The following is a 25673-nucleotide window of genomic DNA, read 5'->3' as shown; positions in this document are numbered from 1 at the left end:
GAATTGTGAAGGAGATGAGGAAGGAGATCCAGACTAATATTCTTAGCCCCTTCCCCCCCATATTTTGTTGCTAGGGGGGTGTGTGTGTGTGTGTTGGGGAGAGAGTTGCTGTGTAAAACATGATTCACAGCTTTGGTCCCCCAAACTCTAGGGACAGCACAGCAGTGGTTCACTGAAGGGCAGGAAGGGAAGTAAAGAATGGAGCCAGGATGGGTTTATCTCAAACAAATATTGATGTCAGTTCTTGATTATGAGCCTCTGCAGTCTTTCGGTGGTTTGGGGCACTGCAGTGGGATTTTCAAGAGTGTCTGCAAGGTTTTTGTGGTTACACACACATTAAAATGAGGTTTAGGCACCTAACATCCCTATGTTCTTTTGAAAGTCCGACATCAATCTTTCTTCATGAGACTAACTCCAACTCCTTATCTTTCTTTTCTCTGAATTTTGTCTGATTTCTCTAGCTTCTGGTTTCTAGGACCCGTGGCTTAACATTATTACTATTTTTTTTTTAATTCAAGGTTGGTGCTAACATGTAGCTGTTGAATATGCAGCATAGAATTGCAACAATATCCTGTAATCCCTTAACAATACTCAGAAGCAGTTTTTTTCAGGTACTTTTAACCTTTACCCTGATCATGCAGATAGTGATATGTGCTCCTATATTCATAGACAGAATGGAGACTTTTATTTTTAATACTCCCCTAGTAATTTTTGAGTTAACCAAAGCTGGTTCCTCCCCTTTCAGTGCAGATAAGCGTACATCTGTGCGCTTTCCTAAAGGGGTTTCCCCCCTCCCCCAACACACACACAAGATTTCCCTCTGAGCAAAAACCAAAATAACGTTTTCCCCAAAGTTAACATTTGTGAAATAAACAAAATCCCCACGGTCATGGTGGAAATCTGTAATTGCAGCTGTAGCAAGCACTTGCAACCATGAATGCATGTGCCTACATACTCTGTATCATTATATGTGCACACAAATTTATGACTCTGAGGAGGTTCGTATATTTATAAACCATATCAGTTTGCAAATTGTGACTAGGCAAGAACCACTCACTTAAAGCAAATCCACTAAAAACACTACCTGTGAGAAAGTGTTCAGCGTTCATAAATGTATTCTATTAATTAGTCATAAGAGGGTTTTATTGCTGTATCGTGCCACAAATGCTTAGCTGATTTATTACATAGCTCCAACTTGCGCTCCACCAGTGGTACCTGGAAAGTTGTGATGCTTTAGGAGATCCTGTAAAGGCAGACATAAAATTCAATTTAAAATTAAGTCAAAGGATGAGGAACAGAATCTGTCTGAAATTTACAGAACCTAGAAAATAGAATAACTCCCTTGTCCTGCCTATGTTGCCATTGCTTGTTTTTGCCATTACCCTGTTTTTTCGGTCTAGAAATTGGCCAGACTCTGCAGCCTAATAATTAGGGGAAAACGGAAACTAATCCAGTCCCAGTATGAGACACTTTGATCTCAGGCAACCTGCCAGGTTTGTTGTTGTCCATTAACTCATCTGTAAGAGTAGGTAAATGCAGGCCCTGCAGTATCAAATGCTCTTTTAAGAGGTTGCAGAGAAATCTCCTGTCCGCGTTTGTCTGCTTTCATCTTCTCTAGTAATTTGCTGTAAAGGGAACGAGCGGAGCGCCGAGCGCGGCGGTGCCGCTCTTGCCGTTCATTTAGAAGTAACTTTGAATTTGACTAGTTTGGCAGAGACCCGAAGCCTGAGCTTTTGGACATTACAAAAAGTGGTACATCAAACCAACCGCCAGTTAACTAATGTTTGGGTTCTTGTCGGAATGTCACAGAGTACCCTGTCATTTTGCTTTAGCAACTTGTCCTTCCAAACGCGCAGTTCGCCTTATGGCATGCCAGCAGTAAAAATGTCACTTACAATAATTACTTTTTGGTGAAAATGCTTGCTGACTTCCTACCTTCAAGCTGTTTTTTACACAGTGGGGAGATAATAAGAAATGACTTTATCCTGACTGCTCAAATGAACACTAAATGGAATTTAGGTTATTATTACTGCAGATAGAGGGATTGTGTATTGAAATTTAAATAGTGGATCAGATAAACTACAGAGATTTGTCTCTGAAAATTATAGTGGGTCTGCTTTTTCAATCCACTTCTGTCTAAAAGTTAAGGCAGCTGTTGTCTGCCTGCTGTCTTTAGAATATAATATTTTTCATAATCCTTTTAGAGGCCCCCTGAATACCTTCTGTGTTTTGCATGGTCTTCCCCCAACTTCTCCCTGTTTTGTACCTTATTCCCCATGAGTCCTTTTGCAGCCTATTAGCTGAGCTTGTGTTCGTCGCAAAGGTTGGGCAAGTTAGGCACTCAGCAGCTCCTGAGCCACAGAGGTAGCAGGTATTCTGTATATACAGGCAAGCGTGCTGGGAAGAGAGGCTTGGTGCACTGAGCTTGAATTTTCTGCTTGAGAATTGAATGCTTTTGTAGCACATCTTTGCCCTGAGCGTGGCTTCGATTTACAAGTGGGTAAAAAGTAAGTTTGCTGCCTTGGGTGCAGGAATTGAAACAGGGTCTGAACAAAAATGCCTTATCTGCCAGGTTCTTAAAATTACTGCAAGAAATCCCACTTAAGGAATCTCCCCGCATGCTGGCGGACAGCAGTGTGATGCTTCTGGGACCAGTGAAATGGTATCTGTGTCTCAACACTGCACTGTTGTCTAGATATCTCTGTTGATGGGAAAGCATCTGAGACTGATGGCAGGTAATGTAGATGTCTGTGATTTTCCAGGGGATTGTCACAGGCGTCACCTGCAAGTCTTTGCATCAGTGGTGTCCTGAGCTTCAGCAGGAGGTTCTCTCTGACTGTGCCATGGATCTGAGCTGCCTGCTGCTTTTGTATGGGCAAACACTGTCGGCAAACATTGCTACCTACGGTCAGAGGAGTTACTGTACATCTCAAAAACGATCCCCCTTGACCAGTGTCCTGCAGTTTTGCAGGATATAGTGAAGTGTTTCTAATTTCTGAGATGATGCAACCCCAAGCAGGTGATCCTCAGGAACGCACTGGTGCATGAGAAAGGAGCGCAGTGCAGCCTGGCTCCGTCAAGTGGCAGCTGGTTCTTGCTCAGCAGGAGCTTCATTAAACCCCGTAGGAATTTTGTCATGTTACGATGGGAGAACATGATCAGACCTTGTAGAGCAATATAACAGGCTGACACTGTGTTAAGGGAAATGTTTTCAGGTAGTTTCGAGGACACCTGTGGAATAATCATAGTCCAAAATGTTGTACAGTCAGTATTCAAGTAATTCAGGACGTAGGTCTGGTATAGGGAATTTGAACCTCAACATGGGGCAGGAAATGTTGTTGTTGTGGAGGAACAAGAAAATCTAATGTTAGATTCAGGAAAACCACCATAACCAGTGAACTGAAGCCAGAATTCTGTTTTTAGACCGTCTCATATTTTCCAGAACTTTGTCATGCTAGAAACTATGAGGAAGGCATAGAGAGAGGATGGAAGGGACCAAAGCATCATTTGGCTTCATCTGTTGCAATAAGGAATGCAAGACCACAAACGATTTTCTGTGTTCATATAGTTAAAGCAAGGTCAAATTGATACTGTTCCCAGCCAGTATCATTATATGCTCAAACAGACCTTAGTCATAGACTCTAAATTGCAATGTTTACTTTCTTTCTTAACTGACAGGTACTAAATGGAGGGAAATTGGGCAAGTTCTAATGACTGTGTTATTTTTTGTTGGTGGTCGTTCAAGGAGCAATTTTACATTAGAAAAATAGCATTTAAAAAGAAATTAGAAAAAGAAATATCTGGAAGATACTTATATAATGTTGGCTTTGTTTACATTCATTTATATATCTTCATTTTGGATGATACTTCACCCTTCTAGGATTGTAGTAGAAGAAAACTAAACTGAAGAATTTCCTCACTTAGGGACAAGGACCATATGTTCTGCCAGTCGTGATGCCTCACGAGTATGGTGCTCTGGTATTCACAAACTGCATCAGATATGTTTGTGTCTCTGAAGACATATTTGTCATCAAAGGTTTGAGTTCTGGCCCTCCCTGTATGGTCATAGCTCTCTCTTCCTAGGTGTTTTTTTCAGCTGTGAAGTAGTCAGGGTTGATATTTCAGTTGCCTTTATATTTTAGATATGAATGGAGGCCAGTCACACTTTTCAAATGTTTCAGACTGTTGGCACATTCATGCAGACATCGCTTCCTAGTATTTGATTTACATTTGATTATTATTTTCTACACTGCATATTTGAGTATGCTTTCTAAAAACGGTTTGGAAGTGCCTAACTCTTCAAAATCCTAAACACATATATTCTGAATGAATAATGTAAAAGGTGCATGGAGGAGTCTTTTCAGCTTTTATGACTCAGTTCTATTTGCAGCTTTAGAATATTTGGATCACTTAAATGCATTTATAGTGTACTTTAATCTTTCATTGCTGCTCTCAATCAGCTTATAATGATTTAATAAGAGACACTGTAGAAAAGTTGCACAAGTTTCTTGGCCATTTAACGTTGTCTTGTCAAACTGCATCTCTGTGGCATGCTTGGGGCTTGGTTCATAGAATCATAGAATCAGTAAGGTTGGAAGGGACCTCAGGAGATCATCTAGTCCAACCTCCCTGCTCAGCAGGGTCACCTGGAGCATGTTAGACAGGGTTGCATCCAGTCAGGCCTTGAAGTTCTCCAGAGAAGGAGACTCCACAACCTCTCTGGGCAACCCGTTCCAGTGCTCCGTCACTCTCACAGGGAAGAAATTCCCCCTCACGTTCAGGCGGAACTGCCTGTGCTTCAATTTCTGCCCATTGCCTCTTGCCCTGTCACATGGGACACCTGAAAAGAGTTTGCCCCCATCCCCTTGACACCCTCCCTTCAGGTACTTATCCACATTGATAAGATCCACCCCCCTCAGTCTTTACTTCCCCAGCCTAAACATTCCCAGCTCTCACAGCAAACTTGCTGAGGAGGCACTCTGTCCCCTCATCCAGGTCATTGATGAAAAAGCTGAACAGGATGGGACCCAGTACTGAGCCCTGGGGGACACCACTAGCCACAGGCCTCCAACTAGACTCCACTCCGCTGATGACAACCCTCTGATCTCTGCCTTTCAGTGCCTGTCCACTCGTCTAACCCACACTTTCTGAGCTTATCTAGGAGGATGTTATGGGAGACAGCATCAAAAGCCTTGCTGAAGTCAAGGTACACAACGTCCACTGCTCTGCCCTCGTCTACCCAGCCAGTCATTCCATCATAGAAGGCTATCAGATTGGTTAAGCAGGATTTCTCCTTGGTGAATCCATGCTGGCTACTCCTGATCACCTTCTTTTCCTCCATATGTCTGGAGATGACATCCAGAATGAGTTGTTCCATCCCCTTTCCAGGGATGGAGGTGAGGCTGACCGGTCTATAGTTGCCTGGGTCCTCCTTCTTACCCTTTTTGAAGACCGGAGTGACACTGGCTTTCTTCCAGTCCTCAGGCACCTCTCCAGTTCTCCAGGACTTTTCAAGGACGATGGAGCGCAGCCTGGCGACAACATCCGCCAGCTCCCTCAGTACCCGTGGGTGCATCCCATCCGGGCCCATGGATTTGTGGATGTCTAGCCTGCCCAGAGGGTCTCTAATCCTTTCCTCCTCAACCAAAGGAAAGTCTTCCCTTCTCTGGGCTTTCTCCCTCACGTCCAGGCTCTGGGATTCCTGGGGGCTGCCCTTAGCAGTGAAGACTGAAGCAAAGAAGGCATTCAGTAATTCTGCCTTCTCTGTGTCCCTTGTCAGCAGGGCCCCCGCCCCATTCAGGAGTGGGCCCACATTTCCCCAGTCCTCCTCTTGCTGCTCATGTATTTGAAGAAGCCCTTCCTACTGTCCTTGACATCCCTTGCCAGGCTCAATTCCAGCTGAGCCTTAGCGTTCCTCGCAGCATCTCTACATACTCTGACTGCATTCCTATAATTCTCCCAAGTAGCCTGTCCCCTCTTCCACAGTCTGTATTTTCTTCTTCTGTCTGAATTTGACCAAGAGCTCCTTGCTCGCCCAGGCAGGTCTCCTGCCCCTTCTGCTGCACTTCTTACTCAGAGGGATGCACTACTCTTGAGCTTGGAGGAAGTGATGTTTGAATACTAGCCAGCTCTCCTGGACCCCCCTTCCTTCTAGGGCCTTAACCCATGAGGTTCCCCCAATTAGGTCTCTGAAGAGCCCGAAGTCCGCTCTCCTGAAGTCCAGGGTTGCAATCCTGCTTGTTGCCTTAGTTCTTTCCTGCAGGATCCTGAACTCCACCATCTCGTGGTCACTGCAGCCAAGGCTGCCCCCAGCCTTCACATCTCTAACCAGTCCCTGTCTGTTGGTCCAGCAGGACACCCTTCCTCGTAGGCTCCTCCACCATTTGTTACAAGAAGTTATCATCAGTGCACTGCAGCAGCCTCCTGGACTGCTTGTGCCTTGCTGTGTAGTCCTTGCAGCAGATGTCAGGGTGGTTGAAGTCCCCCATGAGAACCAGGACCTGTGATCGTGAGGCTACTTCTAGCTGTCTATAGAAGGCCTCATCAACTTTCTCTTCCTGGTCAGGTGGCCTGTAGTAGACACCTACAATAGTGGGTGTCCTTTGATCTTTACCCATGAGCTCTCAATTGCCTCCTCCTCCTCCTCCCCCCCTAGGCAGAGCTCGTTGCATTCCAGTTGCTTTCTCACATAAAGAGCAACTCCACCACCTCGCCTCCCTGGCCTGTCTCTCCTAAAAAGCACATAGGTTGTCGAGATTACAGTGGGAATGGCATCTTTCCACCAGGTTAGTTTGGGGGCAGTCTGGTTTGCTGGAGTCCTTGCTGCCCTCTCCTACAAATTGCGGGGTATGGCTCACTTTTTGTGGCTGAGACTTTTTTAAAAAATAAAAAATAAAATCACCCTCTCAGCTGCTGCAGTGAACTAGTACGTTGGTGATGCTCTTGATCTCACCAGCTGTTTACTTTTAGCACTTTGTTACTGCAGCATTAGGGCTTTTGCTTGCTAACAGGGCTTGGAAAGCACTTGGTGACACAGAGTTCCCTGGAAGCTCCTGAACTGAGCACTTACCGGATGGGCTAGACTCTATGCTACAAGTGGTCTCTTTGAAATCTGGTATTTATGAGCAAATATTTAACGAAATGACAGGAAAATCTTTTTGAAACCACAGCCAAGAGTCATTTGGAAAGTCAAGTAATCCATGTTTGCAAATATTCCAGTTGAAATAGTTGTTCTCTCCTATGTAGCTTGAAAAGGAAATTTTCTAGGAAAGTCCCCAGGGAAGTAATTTAAATAAAACACAACATCCCTTTGGAATAAGTGAAGTTTATCTGGAATTTATTAAAGTAACTTTGTCAGTAAGTGGTGGCCCTGAGGTAGGCCAGTTGTGCATGATGGGATACCCATAGCCTATCATAATGCAATTTTGTACTCATATTGACAAAATGATCTCTTTCTCACTAAATACAAACATATGTAAGCCTTCGGTGAGCATCAGTTATGCACCCTTAGGAAACTGGATTACTCTTAACTTGGTGCTGTTCTTCAGTGAAGACTGACGTTAATAAAGGAGAGCATGTTTTAAAGAAATATCCTTTCACTGTATTATTTTCGTTGGAAATGTTCAATTGCTACTTTTGAAATCTTAATATGTATTTTCAGATATCTGGAATTTGTTTCTTTGTCCTGTGGGGAGCCTGGGAGGAATGAATACGGACAAATTATTTCATAAAACATATGAAATGACTGTAGATTGACAGTTAAATCTGTAATAGTGAATACATTCAATTTTCCCCTTTGTTCTGTCAGCAGTTACTTGTACTCTACATGTCTATTTAATTTTTTAAATAGATTAACAGGAAATGTTTGCATTATTTGATTATTGGATAGAGTTTTCCAAATAATGGATTTTTCCCACAAATATTTAAGTGATCTTGAAAATGTTTTTCCATAAGGGGAAAGTGCTAAAAATGAATGGAGGGCATATTTTGAGTGATCTGAAGTATACATGCATAACGCCTCATTTGAAATCACTGTACACTTGCGTTTTGTTGGAGGAGGAAAAAAAAAAACAGTTTGTCATCTGTACTGCCTTCCAAAATTAGATTCAGATAATCCTACCTTTTTGAGTAAATAAGCAGCAGATTGGTCTTAAAAATGAAATTCAAGCAAGCTCTTGATATGCGATATAAAAAATAAATAAGCTAATATGTGAGCAACATGGAGCATTTCAGTGATAGATGATAATATAGATTACCTTTGTTGTTTACATAATTAGGCTGGGCAGGGAAGGGAGAGGGAAGAGGCAGCGTTTGTGAAGGCTTTTGTTTAGTCCTGGGTGGGTTGGGGAGGGAGTTGGATTTTTTCTGCACTCCGTGCGTGCGTGTGGTTTGCAGTGCACGGATGAAGAATTGTATAGGAAATTTGCAGCTGCTCTAGTTATTCAGTAAGATTTGTATAAGCTGGCACAAGGGACAAAATTAGAGGGAACTTGAACCAGCACCGTGCGGTTTATTAGCTAGGCAGCCATAATTTTGACCTTGCTGTGGGTTAAAGGACACAAACCTGCAAAGAAATCTGTTTATCATGTAGGGAATTCATGCCATCCCTGACAGTGTACAGTGAACAAGATGGATGATCTGCCAAATTGGTCCCTCGCATGGGTGAATCAGGGCAAATTTACAGTACAATTCCTTTGCTGCTCCTGATACAAAAATAACATTTGCTGGGTTTTATATTCAGTTGTATGATGACCTAGGGTGAAGCAGAGAAAAGAAATAAGATTTGTAGGATCCATATTGCCTTAAAGATTTATATGAACCTGGCTTTCCTTTTTTTATCTGCCTCTTCTACATCTTTCATAAACCGCTGAGAAAAGAATCCCAATTGCTTGATTTGAGAGAGTAACTTTATGTAAGTGTGTCAGGGAATCTTTCTTAAATGAAGTATGGTAAAAGCGTCTATTAACTTGAATAACACCATTTTACCGTGAAGCCTGCTTCATTTGAACCCTATTTTTGCTAAAGCAGCATTTTGCTCTAGTATTTAGGCTATGCTTTCCATGCCGCATGATCTGCATATTTTGCAATTATTTGACCATCTTCTGGAAAATGAACAAACATGGGAAAAAAAGTGGAATTTGATGTTAGCCATTGCCTTGCTCGTGGTAGGACCTGGCGCTGCGGAGTGAATTGGTGTCACAGTGGTGTCGCAGTGCTCAGGAACACACACAGTTCTGTTGCACAGACCAAGTTTTTGCTGTGAGATGGACTCCTAAGCTTCCTCCAGAGAGCTCGAGATGAATCCACTGATGCGTGAAACCGAGATACGTACGATAATGTTGTCAAGTAATGAAAGAGGGACAGACAGCAAGGAGGAAGCGATCCTCCAGAAAGGGAAAAGTGGATGGAGAAATCTAATATATTCCTTATCATTTGTGGGGAATTTTTCTTCTAAAACATGTTCTTCACATGTCGTTGCTTTAAAGGAAAAGTTCAGACTGTACTCTACATTAGATGTTTGGATTTTCTGCCTTAAGTAGTTGGTAACTTCTATTTAAAGATAAAAGTGAACTTATTAAGGGAAAACAGCGTTTTGTACGGAAGTTACTGTTACTGAAAAATTAACAGATTCAGAAAGCTTTCTTTCAAACAAAATGCTTACATAACAAATTTTGGTGTCTCCTGATCCCCTAGCTATCTTTATGTTGGATTCTGTGAACGTGTTATCTGGCATAACATAGCAAGATTAAAAGTTATCTTATAATTAAGTTATTTCTGGACAAAGAGCAGATATGTGAAAATGTGATGCAAGTGATGAACAGAGTATGAAATCAGCAATATTCTCAAGATAAGTTCTATCATTTCTAGAAAATCCTTCACTGACACTACAGTATAGTGGTTAAATGAGTTCTTATTGGTCTATAACAGTAAATGTAAGAGCATTCTTACAGGAAAATGTGAAAAGCTAGACAATGAGATTTCCTGACCAAGGAAATTCCTTGCAGCCTTACAAAGTATTGCACTTCATTTATTCCTAATTTTATTTTTTTTATTTGTACATCTTGCCTTTATGAGAAAGCAGAGATGACTCTAGATAAAATTACAAAATAATTCTGTTTTTGAAAAGAAGCTTTTCAGTAACCAAGTCATAAGAAGTAGCATTTTGCGTACTTAGGCATTTCTTTAAGTAGATAGAATTTAAATGAGAAGGAAAGTTAAATATCCTGCAATCAAAACATTACAGTTATGCTAAAGTGAGGTCTTCTTTTTTCTTTTTCTTTTTTTTTTTTTTTTTTTTTTTAATTACAGAAAGCACTCCAAAGACTTCTGCCAGTTGCAGTCCTGCTCCTGAATCTCCTATGAGCTCCAGTGAATCAGTGAAGAGCCTGACCGAATTGGTACAGCAACCCTGTCCTGCTATAGAGACAAGTAAGGATGGCAAATCACAGGAATCTAGTGAGCCACCTGCCTCCGAATCCCAGTCTACAACACCTTTGCCTCTGGCTGGCCACTCAGCCCTCAGCATTCAAGAGCTGGTTGCTATGTCACCTGAGTTGGATACCTATGGCATTACAAAAAGGGTCAAAGAAGTGCTAACGGACAACAATCTTGGTAAATTACTTTATTCTCATCTTTGTTGATAAAAGAGGAAATATTCGTACTCTGATTTTTAAGTTATGTTTCCGTAGGCAAGGACACCTGGTTTTAGGCTCTGGCCTGAACATTAATCTGTTCAGAAGAATTTTTCGTAACCCAATAGAAAAATGCTTTCAGATTGTAGTACTCTGCTTCATAACAAAATGTCATCACACCCTTTCTCTTCTTAAGCTTTGCTTCTGGCTCACCAGCCAGATACTGCTCCCATCTCCCTAAATACAGTCCGGCAAATCCAAAAGCCAGTGAGTTGTTCTCTTGAGAAATACTGATTCCCAAATGCTTGTAGATTCAGGGCCCCAGCATTTTAGGCATAGGTGAAATAAAGGAGTCCCAGTGTGGCTGGAAAGGGAAGGGCATCAGAGGCAAAAGTGTAGTGTGCCTGTAGAGCTAGAAGGGTGAATTAAGACTCGGTCGAGGTTTATGTGAACCTGTAGGTAAGTCTGCAGGGCCATTTAGTTATTTTGCTTAGACACCTGTAAAGCTAAGGCTGCTTTTGCCTGCAGATGAGTTTTGGGGTGCCAGGTTAAGTATAATGTTGACTATACTTAATGGCTGGCAATATTTGGAGTAGGCGAAGGGAATAACCTGACCTGAGTATGGGAGGTTTGGGAGATCCACACTTAATACTTCCACAATGCCTCTGAGTAAGTCACTAGTTCTTGTCTGCTTAACAGTCACTTCCCTCTCAAGGCACTGGGAAACCCATAGGAGTTCTTTGAGATCTCTTGCTGGAAAGCAGTAAGGCTGCTCCAGTGTTAACCTATATGTGCTTCTGATGCTTAGCATGGGACTCACCTCATCTGCGTTTAGACATTCAAAGCAGATATCTGAGATGGTTGGATGAATCACTCTCCAGAGGTGCCAGTTTCTCTCCATTCACTAGAGGGGGGGACCAAAATGATAAGCTTGCATTTAGACTGATAATATTCGTATGAGAAGGGTTCTACCCAAATCATCTGAATGTTGTAACTGTATAAGTAAAGACTCTCTTGTTTTCATAGAAGGGACCATTTCTCAGCTAGACACAAAATAACAGATGGTGTTATCTTAGATTTTAAAAAATGGGAAGAATTCTGAGGGTGGAGGGAAGGGAGGTGGCAAGTTCTCATTTAGCATAATTTTAAAAAGAAAGAAAGAAAGAAAATGACCTGATTCTGGACATACTCCTTCATGAGAGTGTGTTCCACTGAACCCAGCAAAATTACCCACTCATGCACATTGGCATGGGCAGACAGCAATTGCTTGTTCAGTGGAGTCAATGTAGAAATAAAGCCACAAGTCATGGTAAGAGTTAGCAGGTTCAAGCCCCTAGTTTTTGGGCAAAATGCTGTTGAGTGCTGTACCTGCTCTGGTGTTCCAGAGAGGTTTGAAAAGTATTTTTGTTTACATTTGCTTTGATGCCATTTTTACTTAGTCTTTTTTATTTCCCATGATTTTTGTTTTCCTACAGTGTGGCTGACAAGCCTAAAAAGCAGCAGAAGAGCCAGGAAATGTGCCCCAAACTCTGCATTAGGTGTGGAACCAGTTTCAATGTCTCCTTTTGCGCCCTCAGTGTGCTAGTGCACCAGACTGACTTGGTGCTCAGGTTTCTCTGTCTTAGGCCACAGGGCCTTGTGAACCTGTCCTAGGCCAGGTCTTTGTGGCTGGGTTGTTCAAATATTAGCAGCCACTAAAGACCATGATTGCATGAAACTATCTTAGATGACTTGGCAAACCAGAACATGTTTGGCGGGTCTCTCCTCCCATTCCTTTTAGTATTCCTAGGCACAAATATCATAGTTTTACATATGTCAGGGCGACATATCATTTAGATACAGAGGGAAGAAAATGCAATGAGCTATTGAAAAATTGCAGTGCTGGGGGGAGTTTGCAGGATGGGCCAGGACTAGCCAGGAAGCTAGCATAATTTACAGAAAGTTTGGTCCTTCAGGAGCTGCATCAGTGGGAACATGCACAAAGGATATTAGGCAAAAAATAGAGGAATTAAAAGGAGCTTTATGAAAACTGATCCTAAAATTATTCAAGCTAATAGCTTTCTGGTGAAGATGGAGTGTGATACACCCACTCTCTCCTGAGAATGACTTCTAATACATTCCCAGTCAGCTTGGGAGTCTTTCAGGTGTTTGAACCCGTCCTGCTGTATCCTGGAATAGAATAAATAGCACAAACATCTTTAGCTTTGCCCATAGTATCTACAGAACATGATGCTACCCCCCTCCACTTCTGGATTTAAAAATTTGAGGCTGTAGTTTGAAGTTCTTTTCCTTTGGCAGCGTTGCTAGTACCTGCCCTGGGCCAGTTATTTCTGACCTAGAATTGCTAATCCATGCTGGTATTCCTGTTCGTGTGTTCACGTGGTAAAACAGAGCAGAGAGTTGGTCTGAGTGAAAAGGGACCACCATATTTTTGATAGATTAGTGTGACTTAGATCAATTCCCTGCTCCAATTTACCACGGAGCCACACGGGCGATTGCGGCGGCCCTCAGGGCACAGCACAGCGGCCCTGGGAGCTCTCATGGCCACTGAGAGATACGCTTCTCCCTTCGCAGCCTCAGCACCCGGGGGTTTCGAAGTGGTGGGAAATGTTGATGACAAGTTGTTCACAAAGGCAAAAGAAAAGAGGTGTTTAAGAGAGCTGTCATAGTGTGCATACTTGCAACTAGTTGGCCCTTTTAAAGATAAATGGGTAAGGCCTTGCTGCTCTTTTTAAATAGCATATTCAGATTTACAAAGAGAAACAGCGAGCAGGTTAACTTTGGAATATTGATGATCCAAAATTGGCCATGAATTACAAATTATTTTTTCCTAATTTTTCTGATACTGAGGGTTTGGAAGAAAAAAAGTCTGAATTTAAGCCATTTAGTTGAAAATCACGTATTACTTTGAAACTTAAGTAAATTCTGAATTTAGATTTGTGTTTCATCTCTAAGAACCAAGCTCAGGGTTAGTTTTAGAGATTGCTAGTGGGCTCTCTTTCTACCCCGTCTTTGTTTCCCCTCTCCACCTCTCACAATCTCAACTGCTTCCTACAAAATCTCAGCAGGCCCCTTCGTCCGTGGGGGGAGCCCAGCAGCTTAAAACTGATCCCACCATCCCTTCTCTCCACTCCACCCACGCAGGCAGGAAAAAGGAAAAAAAAAAAAAAAGTTAAAAAAGAGAGGAGTTTCACAAAGTGAGATGCCAAGAAAAAGGTCTGTGGAAGAGCTATTTGCTGTGGTGTTTTCACGAGGGAGCTTGAGTGTGGGCATGCTCTGCCCAGCTGGAGCAGCACGAGCCCCTGCACATCTGCACCAGCCCCAGAGCTGTGTGGTGCCACTGGCTAATGCTGCTGGCACATGTAGGAAGCCGAGAAGGGCATTCTGCCTTGCATGTTAGTTGAGGGCATTCAAAAAGCTGAGGAACAGACACGAGACCCTGAGGCCTAAACTTGGTAGGTAGGGAAAGATCTTTGGGTTACCTTGAAATGCATGATAGCTACACTTCTATCAGAAATTGCCAGTTATGACTCAGAAGACTTCAGGCTCAGTCTTGCAACAAAAGCTGTAATGTATCAAAACAGTTTAGCTTAGGAGGAATATTGAAGTGAAGGTTTTTAGGGAACCAGCTACATGTTTGGGTTTAAACTCCACAGGCATTTTGCATAGTCCTTAATAAGTTAGATCTTAACTATATAAAATTATTAATGCATGTATAAATGATACATTGAAAAGCATGTGTAGTTTCTGCCATAGTAGACTACAGCCTTTTGAAAGACAACTAAGATAAAGTATTCTTAACTAGAAGTACTGTAGAGGTTATTAAAAAAAAAAAAAAAAGTTGCTGTTGTAAAATGTTACTATCTGCAGTTGCTAAAACACTATTAGAATGTCAGTGATAACTGAACAACACAGAAAATATTTACGTGTGTCTTTGAGGACACTAACAGAACTATGGCTGAATGGGGGTTTGTGTTGGTTTTGAGTCACAGGTTGAGATGTTTGTCTTACTCAATTGCATTGAAGCTGTTACAGTATCTTCCCTCATAAGAACCAAGTAGCCTCACTGCTCTCCCTGAAGTTGCCTGCTTAACTAAAAGTTTGGTTTATTTTTAATCTCATTAATTTTATTTTTTGCGCACTGTTTCCACTGTAAGGTCCTGATCCCAAAAGGTGTTGAGTCCCCTCTTTGCCACAGTCAGATCCCAAGGATTAAACTAAAGCTTAATATTTACACCTTTAGTGGGGGGAGAGTTTTTATTCCTCTGAATATTTCTTTTGGGTTTTCAAGCCATTCTGAAGTAAGAATAATTGGTGAATGATCTTATAGTCATGTTCTGCTTTTTTTTTTTTTTTTTTTGTTTATCTTGTCTCTTAACTGAATGATTACATGTGATTTTCAATTTCGTATTAGGTCAGCGTTTGTTTGGGGAGACAATCCTAGGGCTAACACAAGGCTCTGTCTCAGACCTTCTGGCTCGTCCTAAGCCCTGGCACAAGCTGAGTTTGAAGGGACGGGAACCCTTTGTCCGCATGCAGCTGTGGCTCAATGATCCCAACAACGTGGAGAAGTTGATGGATATGAAAAGAATGGAGAAAAAAGGTAAGTTGGAGCAGACTGCGGACTCGTGCTTTTTATAGTTCAGAAATGACCATGTCTTTTAAAATACTCTGTAAATAGCATGCAGGCAGCATTGATCCAGTATTATAAAGGCTATGCAAAAGGGCTTCATGACAGCTTTTTCATAGCCTGATTTGGTACTAGCTTCTGAAGATGCATCTCAAAAAACAAAACAAAACAAAAAAACTCCAAACCCTGAGTATTCACCAGCTGTCAGGAAATCATGGCTAGATTCTCCGATAGATTAATTACTGAGGCCCTGGTGTATCGCTGATAACTTGCCTTACCAAATGAGAAATGTGAGTTTGGGAGTCGGCTTTGGGTTGTTAGTTAATAGTGCTGCAGCTGGTCACAGATGTCGGGCTGGAGTTGCTGTGCACCAATTCCTGGGAGAACTTCATGCTATCTAGCACTGACGGTCACTAGGAGGAAGAAAAACTGCAGCCTTTGTAAAAAAAAAAAAAAAAAAAAAAAAAGTATTTGAGAATCACTTGCTTAGTTTAATTTGTAGCCATTATAGGGTTGGGGAAAGGTGATGGTGCTGAGGGAGGCTTGCCTAAAGAGGTAGGTCACGAGTGTTATTACTGGGTATCTTACTAGGGAGTGTATCCTGAGAATTTTAGCCTACTCTATATTTAAAATTCATCCCTAAAAAACAGAGGTTATTCAGATCCCTGTTTTTAGTATGTTCATGTGATTCTACAACAGAGAGATTTGTAGGCTGTCATTATCAGCAGTTAACTAATTAATGATATATACATCTCTCAAGAACTATCCCTTAATGATATTAGCACAGACAGTACTAACCGTGTGCGCAGAAAGCACTGCTGTTGACTGATGTCCTGAAAGCATTAACACATTTGATCAAGAATTTTGTGATTATATTAAAAACTGTAGTTAGGTAGCTTCTGGGAAAAGCAGTCTTACACAATTTCAAGAGGAAATTCAAATCCTTGTTACAGTAAATGCATGCAATACAGTGCAGTGCAGGATCTTATTGCAAATTTTGTGTGAGCTTCCACTGAGAGTAAAATCCACTTGGGTTTCTCACTTAAAACTGTAAACCAAAGGGAGCCATGATGTTTTTTTCCATATTAGAAATACGGCAGAAATAAAATTGTCAACTAGCTGGATTTTTATAGCGTCTTAGAGAATATCCAACATAATATAGGAAAATAAAATAAAAATAATTTAAAATAGTACTGACAATATCCTTTCAAAACAATTTTCTAAACTGGATTCTTATCAAATACTGTGCAATACATATGCTGTATAGATTGTACCTGAATAGAAATAAGGCTATAAATCATTTGAGACTCTACTGAGCTCCTGAACTGTAAGTGCAGTCCTCATAGCAGAGCACTCTAAAGTGAATTCGACCCTGTATTTTCTGCAGAATCTTTTCATGTAGGTAAAGATTCCATGATTTAACCTTTTAGATTGCTCTAGAGCCACATTAACAATTTAACTTTCCTTTCAGCTAATGTCAGTTAAAGCACAATGCAACTGTGTCTGTTACCAGTGAAACATTATTACCAATTACTTCTCTGCCACATTTTATTAAGGGAATAAATTGATAATTATGATAAAGGTGAGCTGCATATATATATTTTTTTGCTCTTCTTCCAGTCTGAAGTTTATGCTATAAATGTCCATTTTAAAGGGTTCTGAAAATTTGCAATATATGTTAAATAACCTCTTTGAAAGAAGATGGAGGTTTTTAGTCACTAGGCTAGGACATTTTGCCCCACCTTTCCTCCCTTCGAAGTCTTCATTCCTATTTCTTACAACCTTCCACTGCGTGTGCTGCTGGTAACATCACACTCCTCACTGAACAGTACTGAAGCCTGCTGTCAGGAGAAAATTTAATTCCCTTTATTTCCCCATTATTTCACTTTTTAATAATCTTGTTCAATACTGCATAAGACAAAAATTATATTAAAAGGGGCTCTGTTTTACCTCGGTGGGCAGCCGCTAGTTCTGCAATTGCATCTGCATCATCTGTAGCTAAACACATGCTGGGGAGTCTTTCCAGAGGGATGTGGTGATGCTGGGTCTGCAGCAACAAGAAATGGAAAGTAGTAAAACTCAGGGGATAGAGCTGGCTTTGACAAGTTGATCTCAGATCCAGACCTTTCTCCAGATTACATTTGGATTTTTTCTTAGGTCCTCTGGGACATGGAGACCAATCACTGAAAATGTGCTGAATGATCTCCTTATGTTGTCTACATTCAACACATGTTTAAAATCAGAATTAAAAAGGAAATGCTTTGATGAACGTCATCCAGAGTTTCTGGAAAATGCCATTAAAGCATAAAGCGTAGGCACTAGCTTAGCACATTGACAAGTGCCAGAATTGTGCCTTTTGCCCAGTGGAATTTTGTTCCTATAATATATTATCATCCAGAAAAAGAATTGATTGTGGAATAACAGTGGGAAATCTATATTTCTAGGTTAGGGAGACATTTACATTTATTCAGTTTGTTACACTTACATGTGAGAGACCCAAAGAAGGCATTGAACCTTTTGCAGACCCAGTGTGAGGTTACAAAAGCCGAGGGAGGTCTCAGGCATGAGATTTTTTGCAAGCTATCACATAGGGCAGGGCTCCGTGCTCTGTTGTTGGTGCTTCACCTGAGCTGCTTGTGTGAGTCTAAAGATGGGAGCTCTGTGCTGCCACAAATACCATCCTTTGGAGGACAGAGAAAACAGAGATTCTGGGCATCCCCATGCATGGGTGTTTGGTATTAAGTCAGCCGCCTGAGCAAATTCCAGAAATCCCAGTTCAAGATAGCCTAAACACCTTCTCCATCTTCCATGCGATGTTCTGTTTTGTCTCATGTCCTCTTCTGAATTGCTGTGCATTGCTGAAGCTATAAGATGCCATCTCTCAGGCCTGGTGGTTGCGTTATTGAAGGAGACGAGAGTACTGTATTGGAACGTCAGTACAAGTTTGAAATAACACCTTGGAGTTGGAATGTCAGTGCAAGTTTGAAATAACACCTCGGAGTCTTTGAGATTAAAGACCTCATATAAATTTAAGATTATATTGCTACAGTGATTAATTCTGTGGTTGAAGGCTCTAACAGTTCCTTGAATGCTGCAAAAACAGGGCCAAAAGGTCACCTTGAAATAGTGTGTTTACCAGTAATCACTTTGCAATTCTGCATCTTGTGGAACAACTTAAATAGATGGCTTTTTAATAGAACTTATTAGAAAAAATATAGAATAACTTCCCTTTTTCTAGTTATTTCAAACGTGTGTAGGACTGTATCATGGCAAAGTGATGGATCATGAGCAACTTGCATTCTGTTCCGTATCAGTGATCTTACACAGTAGGCAATCCACAGGTAATCTGTCATATTCAAGAAAAACAAAATGAGGGCCATGCAGATAACCCCAAAGGTTACACAGTGTGTTCAAAATTCACTTCAAAGATAGTATGACACAGCATCCTCTCCCCTCGACGGAGATGATGAAACCCGCTGGAGACAGCAGACCTAGACACTCCTGCAGGGACTCTGCCAGGGGAAGTTGGCTTGTGTGAGAAGGGTTTTCAACATTTTAGTTAATTTAATTGCATTGAATTTTTATTCTTTATGCACCCTCAGCCTAAAGGCGGAGCTGCGGGGAGAGAGAAATTTGTTTTGTGCAGGCTTCGGTGGCTGGCCCTTGTGACGTGCTCCACATTGCTCTCTGGCTCCGATCGGAGCTCCTGGCTGCTGGAGATTTAGTGCCTGCTTGATTGATGTCAGCCGGGTGTAATCTGGAACATAATAGGCGAGGTTATCAAATTGCAGCTCTTGAATACCTAAACTCTTAAATATCTAGAAGGTATTTAACAGGCCATTAAATATTTTATTGACAAGATTCATCTGTATTTGCCGCTTGCAGCCCCCTCCTTAGCCACGCTGGTGCGTGATACCACCAGGTGTGGTAAATCCCACCTCCCTTGGCCCAGCAGAAATCAATCAAGTCAGTGAGACCATTTGCTGGGGCCCTTTCCTGGCTGGATTTGCCAGGATAATTCAGGCCCCGGTGGGGAGGAGAGGTGGCGGCGGCGGCCGCACAGGCTTCTGCTGTCTGCCTTGCCGAGCTGCATCAGTGCAGCAAGGGCTTTCTGAAGAGTGCCTGTGTTTTTAAAAGAGCCGTGCGTAGGGGAGGAAGGCGCTGTGGGCTGTTTTCCTTTCGTAACCTGTCAGCGCTGTAGCAAAGAAAAAGCAGCAGCCGCCCGCCGGGTTGCTCGGGTGGCCGTCGGGATCGCGCGGGCTCCAAGCGCCATCGTGTGTCGGCCGCGGCCGCGGCTCCGTTCAGCCGCCGCAGCTGCGTTTTCAGTTCTGAGGGGGGCTGTAAGTCTTTAGCAATCAGAAACATTTAAATTGAAATGAAGTGTAACTGGCCTAATCAGGTGCTTGTGTGGAAGCGCCCTCCTCACGAGAGAGCGACTTTGAAACGAGTCATGTTAACTGATCCTTGCTCATGTCCCGTATTCATTGAAAAATGCAGAAAACTGACGGGTTTCCAGCCAATTTGTCGTCTTCCCCTTTCCCCTCTGTCTCTCGTGCCTGTCCTGCGCGTGCTTTCCTCTCGGCTCTGCCTGCGCCTGTTCCCTTCTGCTCTCCCGGCATAGCCCACCGGCCGCCCGCAGCCCGACACCGCGGCCGTTACTGCGCGTTCACCGATTTTTCTGTCGGTGCTCAGTTGTACCTGTGCTTCTCTCGCAGCCTACATGAAGCGACGGCACAGCTCCGTGAGCGACAGTCAGTCCTGCGAGTCCTCGTCGGCCGGCATAGACTACAGCCAGGGGGCCAGCCCGCAGCCGCAGCACCAGCTGAAGAAGCCCCGCGTCGTGCTGGCGCCGGAGGAGAAGGAAGCTCTGAAACGAGCCTACCAGCAAAAGCCATACCCATCGCCAAAAACCATTGAGGAACTCGCGACGCAGCTCAACTTGAAAACCAGCACCGTGATCAACTGGTTCCACAATTACAGGTGCGCGTCCCCGCCGAGCTCTCCCGGGAGCCCCGCTCGGGAAGCCTTTTATTTTATTTGCTTTGGCAGGGTGCTGCTCTGCTTCAGCAGGCTGTAGCCGCTCCAGCCGATGCTGCGCGGTTGTACAAAACGAGCTGTTTCACCAGCAGGGAGGCTCTAACTAACAGTAATGCTATAGACTGGTTTTAAGTCATCCCTGAGGAACAGAAATATTCACGTACTGGTGTAAGTGGCGCTTTTGAGCGGAAAGTCTGGCTTTTGGTGTGGGCCTAAGACTGAAAATTGATGTGAAAGTCCAGTGTCATGTTAAATATTTATAATTCCCAAGACAGATCTTTCTTGCATGCGTATGCAGACATGTATATATAGCTATATACCTGTGTGCATGTGTAAAATGTGCTATGCCTAGGCCACTTGGTGGGAGGTGCTGGGAAGCGTCCTTTACTGGATGGCATCAGAACTGCACTCTTCCCATCATACATTCTCTAGGCATAAGAACAACAGGAGGATTTTCTTCCAGTTCTTGGTCCAATAAGCCCTGAAAATAGGGGAAACCATGTGCTGTATTTCTGAGTAGTTCTGTGCAGCCACAGAGAACTGATAACACTGAAGTCAGATGTGCGTAGAGATCTATTTCATTATCATGATTAAACCATCAGGTCATACTGAAATAAAATAGTATTTTGGTCTGTTTAGTTTCTTTCTCTTATTAGAAGGAAACTTCCCAACATCTGCACAGTGGAAGTAGGTTTTCATACAAAGACACCAATAAAAAATAAACAATGCTGGAATGGCATGTAAGAATTAGAAGTATTTGCATAAACATATTTTTGGCTGTGCTTGGGATTGGGTATCTTAATTAGTTCAGCAGACTTTTCTCCAATAAATTTGTGCTAATAAGTATTGGACAGGTACAGTTAAGAGACCAGATTTAAAGCCATTCTGCTCCTTCACTTGGAGCCAGTAATGTTCCTAATTATCATAACGGTTGATTGTTAAACTTGTTTGTTTTTAGAAAACTGCTAACATTAAAAGGGTATTTTCCACTTTAGCCCTTCTCAGCTTTTAACAGGAAAGTTACTGAAGGAAAGGAGGCACAGTCTAAAGAGCTATCTCAGAAATACTACGTACAGTAGCAGAATAATACATTAAACAGTGGAAAACTTTTAAATTATAACCAATGCAACACATTTACACTGGTTTTCACTGATTTAAGTTTGCTACTGAAGCAGTCTTTTTAACTGTTCAGATTTCTCCAAATACAGGCCTCTTGCAATTCCCACTTCTAGGCATTTATACACAAGTTGGAGGAATGCCTATGAAAATACGTTCCCTTCAGCCTGACAGCAAAATGTGCTGTTCTCACTTACACTGCCGAAGGAAGGAGCACTGGTGGCATGTGTCATCTTCCTATTACCATGAGATCCCCTGTTTAGGCACGCTGTGAGAAAGCGTGACAAGTCATGATTGATCAGTGTGTTGAGCCACACCAAGCTATACATTAATGTAGACTAGCTGCTGACAGTTGTATACAAAATAAAAGATTTATAAACAAGGTACTATAAGCTAGTGGGCAGCACAGGCCTGATAGCGCTAAGTGATCTGGGCCTGCTCCCAGATGTGCTGCTGAGTCTGCAGGATCTCCAAGAACTGCTCCCAGTTTGCTGGACCCCAGGCGGCTCTGAGTGGTTACCACCACTGAAAAATCAAACCATATGACTGTTTTCTGGAGTGCATGTATTATCATAGTTTTCATGCGTGAAATACTCTTAAATCCTTAGCAGGACATCGCTAAAGAGATGCAAGGTTCACTTACTATTAGGGGAACAGAGTCTCACCCATTGTCCCCGTAGCCCATGCACCATCTTTGATGGTGATCCAAGGCAGGTGCCAAAGAAAGGTCTGCTCTGTGTTGCTTTAATACATTTGGTGATGCTTTTGTCAGTATGTCTTTTTAGTTTCCAAATGTCTTTGTCTTAGGGCTTTTCTGAGCCAGATGTTGTATCTGTGTTGTGTTCAGAAATCCATGATGGACTTTCCTTGCTTCAGTATTTCTAAGTGCTTGTTGAATTTGTTTATATTTTTGACCTCTACAACATCCTGTGACAAGGAGATCCCCAGCTCAGTTGTGTGTTTTGTCAAAAAGTGCTTTCCTTTGCTGTTTTGAACCCACTGGCTGATAATTTCACTGAGTGTTCTTCAGTTCATGTATTATAAGACATGAATAGTCTTTCCCCTGTTCATCTTCTCAACTGTATTTCTATTATATTCTCCCTCAGCTGTTTCTCTTCAAACCTGAAGAGTCTTCATGCAGGAGCAGTTCCCCATCTCAGAGCTAGTTGTTCTTCAGTATGACTTTTTCTTCAAAGTAACTTCACATGAGACAGGGTACAGGTTTGGAAAAGTTTGTCTTCCTACATATAGGCAATCTTAAAACATCAGAGAGAGATTATTTCTTAGAAAGAGCCTAGTTTCAAGAGAAAATCTCTTGTGGTCTTTATTTCAAGAATGTAGTAGTTTGTTACCATGCTATCTGCTTTCTTAATACAGAGCCTCTACATATCAAGATACTTCCTTTTCATTCATCCCTCTTCTCAGCCCCCAAAATTGTGCTGTCCCTTTGGATATTGTCTCTTTGGAATTCTGTTGCAGTGATGCTTTTCCTTTGGGATTCAGCATAAAGCTCACTTTCCAGAGGTGGTTGCTACATTAGAAGCCACCTTTTTATCCACTGTATGGGAAGTGTGTATTAGCATTTATTCACCACAGCAAAAGAAACTTAAATCCTCAGCTGGAGAAGAAATAATTCACTTCAGAATATAAATAGGCATCGGGGATTTTGCAGTGTCTGCAAACTCATCCCAGTCTTTCACTTTGCATCTACACTGATTGCAGAGTTCTGGGAACATAAGAATATACGTTAAATTATACTTCTTTGCATTAGTGAAGCACTCACAGGCTCCATCAGAGTTTGAGGCTCCATTGTCTGTGCAAAAGAGTAGGAGAAAGGGATTGTTATCCCACATCAGACATAGAAACTCTGGCACAGAGATTTAGTGAGGTTACAGAGATATCACTGTAGTAGCACTGGGAATTAAACCCAGCTTTCTTGAATTATAATCCAGTCCTCTTGTAACCTAAATTTCATTGCTTTTAGTCTGGGTTTATTTCTCAGTGAACTGTAGTGTTCTGCTTGTTTAGATGTGTTGCTGGAGTTGTGTAAAGGCTTGTACAGTGAACTCAAACAAATACACCCCCAGGGATCTCTGATATTTTGAGTTGCACTGATGAATGCCTTCAGGTTGTGTTGATGTAGTGGTCAGCACCTTCCACCGAGAGATGCACTCCCTAGAATTCCCTAAGCACTGTCGCCAGGTCTTCTTTGGTCTGGGGATTTAGTTACTGCATTAATCGGGAGACAAATTAGATTCAAGGAGCAACATGCTCAGTACGAAGTCCAGGGATTTCCACAGGCATCAAACCTGTTTTCTGTAGAGCTCTGGTCAGATACTCGATGAGCTGGAATTGTAGTGTTTTAAAAGCTATTCGGGCATGAAGCTCTTACCTGTTTCCTCTGCTGACTTGGGGAATCTTACCAAAGCAGCATGTTCTGGATCAATGTCCATGCAGGGAGATTACAGGCATAAATAGAGCCCGATAATCGATGTTGCAGTATGCCTGCTCTTAATGTTAATAGAAAATTATTGTTAGCACCTATGGTCTTCTGTTAGATGAATAATATTCTCCCAGGGAAAATCACAGACCCCCTGAAATCCTTCAAAAATGCAGAATCAGCAGTTACTGCTGAAATACTCTATTTGAAGTAAGTCAATAATACCATTAGCTCCAAATACAGTATTCTGATGGCATTCTGCTTTTAGGTTGATATTTTCCTTCATGTGCTGGCTTTTGCAACAAGTCTAGGTGAAAATGAAAATGCCTTACAGACATTGATGTTGGGGCAGTGTTTCGTTTGTAATTTGGAAGACAGTAAACAGTTCTCTCTTGATAAAACAAATAATGTTTTCTTCATTCTCAAAGATACTTTTGCTAAACCGCTCCTGTGTCTATAATGTCTTTTCTGACTACAGGTTATTGATACTTCACCTTAGTTGCAGATTAAGATCTGTGCAGTGGTCATAAATGGACAGAGCAGTAGAGAGAAATAGTTGACCTAGACCCTAAGTCTTTTTTCAAGAACTGTTCAGTTATGCTTGTAAGGACCATGGAAACTCTGCTAAACAGAGGAAGAATGAGGAGGAAAGACACAAGTTAAATGACATAAGCAATATGTTGTTTGGGAATTATTACACGCTTTGTGTAATAGGAAGCACAAGGTGGAACACAGGGCAATTTTAACCACACGTGAAGAGCCTTAATTCCCTTGCAATGCACTGCTTGCCATGTCACTATTAATGTTCTGAAATCAATTTTTTTAAATAAGAAAATAAGGCAGAAGTCAGACTAGCTCGTGGACTGACAAGCTGTCAAAAGGCTGCGCTTTCCTAGAGCGGATTCAGAATGACAGACTTTGTTCTCATCGTGGTTTCTTCTTAGTGGTTTCTTTCCCAGATTTTTTCCTTGTATGTTTTTTGTTTAGACAAACCGTGGCTCCCTTTTAGCAGGAATCTGAATTCTGTTGTATTTGCAAACTGTTTTCCTCTGGTTCTACTAAAAATGTATTTATATTTTTAAATCGTACCTTCAGTGATACAGTATATTCTAAAGTTTCTTGTTCCTGATGTCACAGTTTCAGTGAGAACGGGAGACAGCAGAGTCTTTCATCTGTGTCCCTTAAACCATGTCCAGGACAGCTGACATTTGGCATAGAAGTATGCATGTTACTTAAATTTAAAAGTGTAAAGAAGGAAAAATGATCTCGCCTTGTTTTCCACCTATTTTAGTAGTTATGTGGGTAAAGGTTATATATTTGCTATATTGCCGAATGTCAGCAGTGGCTATTAGAATGAACAGTCGTTGGAAGTCAGGCAGACAATAAATTTGCAAAGTACAGCTTGAATTCAGATTGATCAATCTCAGAATTAAGTGTTGCTGTATAGTGAATATCTGCACATGCTATTAAACATGGTATTCTGCTCAAAATGCCAGAAACAACCCACCTTCCTCGGTACTGCACTGTGGAAGAGTTCTCGTGTGGAGCTAGATTTTGCAGACTGGGTCCTTTCCAGCCCAAGAGGCTTAAGAGCGTGTGTGCATGGCTGGGGAAAATGAGATTAAGGGCATCTAGACGGTGCTTTACGTTCTCTCAGATGCCCCTTGAGCCAGCCCTTTGAATCTGGGTATGCGAACGCTTCTGCCAGCCCAGTTTGGCCCCTCTGTCCCAAGGAAAACGGGCTTAGTCTGAAAAGGTGCTTTTTAATTTTCCTCGTTGGTGCCCCATCGTGCAAGCCTGTATTGTATATCGGTGAGGC

General features: G+C 42.1%; 1 protein-coding gene across 2 annotated transcripts in view; it reads left to right on the top strand.

Moving 5' to 3' along the window:
* CUX1 (cut like homeobox 1) overlaps window positions 1-25673 on the top strand; it is a 270867-nt gene that overhangs the window by 217629 nt on the left and 27565 nt on the right. Inside the window, exons 21-23 of one of the 2 annotated variants that reach the window (XM_062592854.1) lie at window positions 10309-10611; window positions 15046-15234; window positions 19977-20241. The exons of the other annotated variant lie outside the window; for it this stretch is intronic. Of the exons in view, the coding sequence (XP_062448838.1) occupies window positions 10309-10611; window positions 15046-15234; window positions 19977-20241 (757 nt within the window). The remainder of the gene's footprint in view (window positions 1-10308; window positions 10612-15045; window positions 15235-19976; window positions 20242-25673) is intronic. 2 annotated transcript variants of the gene reach the window in all.

The sequence above is a fragment of the Rhea pennata genome, chromosome 20 (genome assembly GCF_028389875.1).
Source record: "Rhea pennata isolate bPtePen1 chromosome 20, bPtePen1.pri, whole genome shotgun sequence".
In the NCBI taxonomy this organism is placed as follows: domain Eukaryota; kingdom Metazoa; phylum Chordata; class Aves; order Rheiformes; family Rheidae; genus Rhea; species Rhea pennata.
Note: the sequence above shows the minus strand (reverse complement) of the source record. Positions and strands in the feature narration are given on the sequence as shown.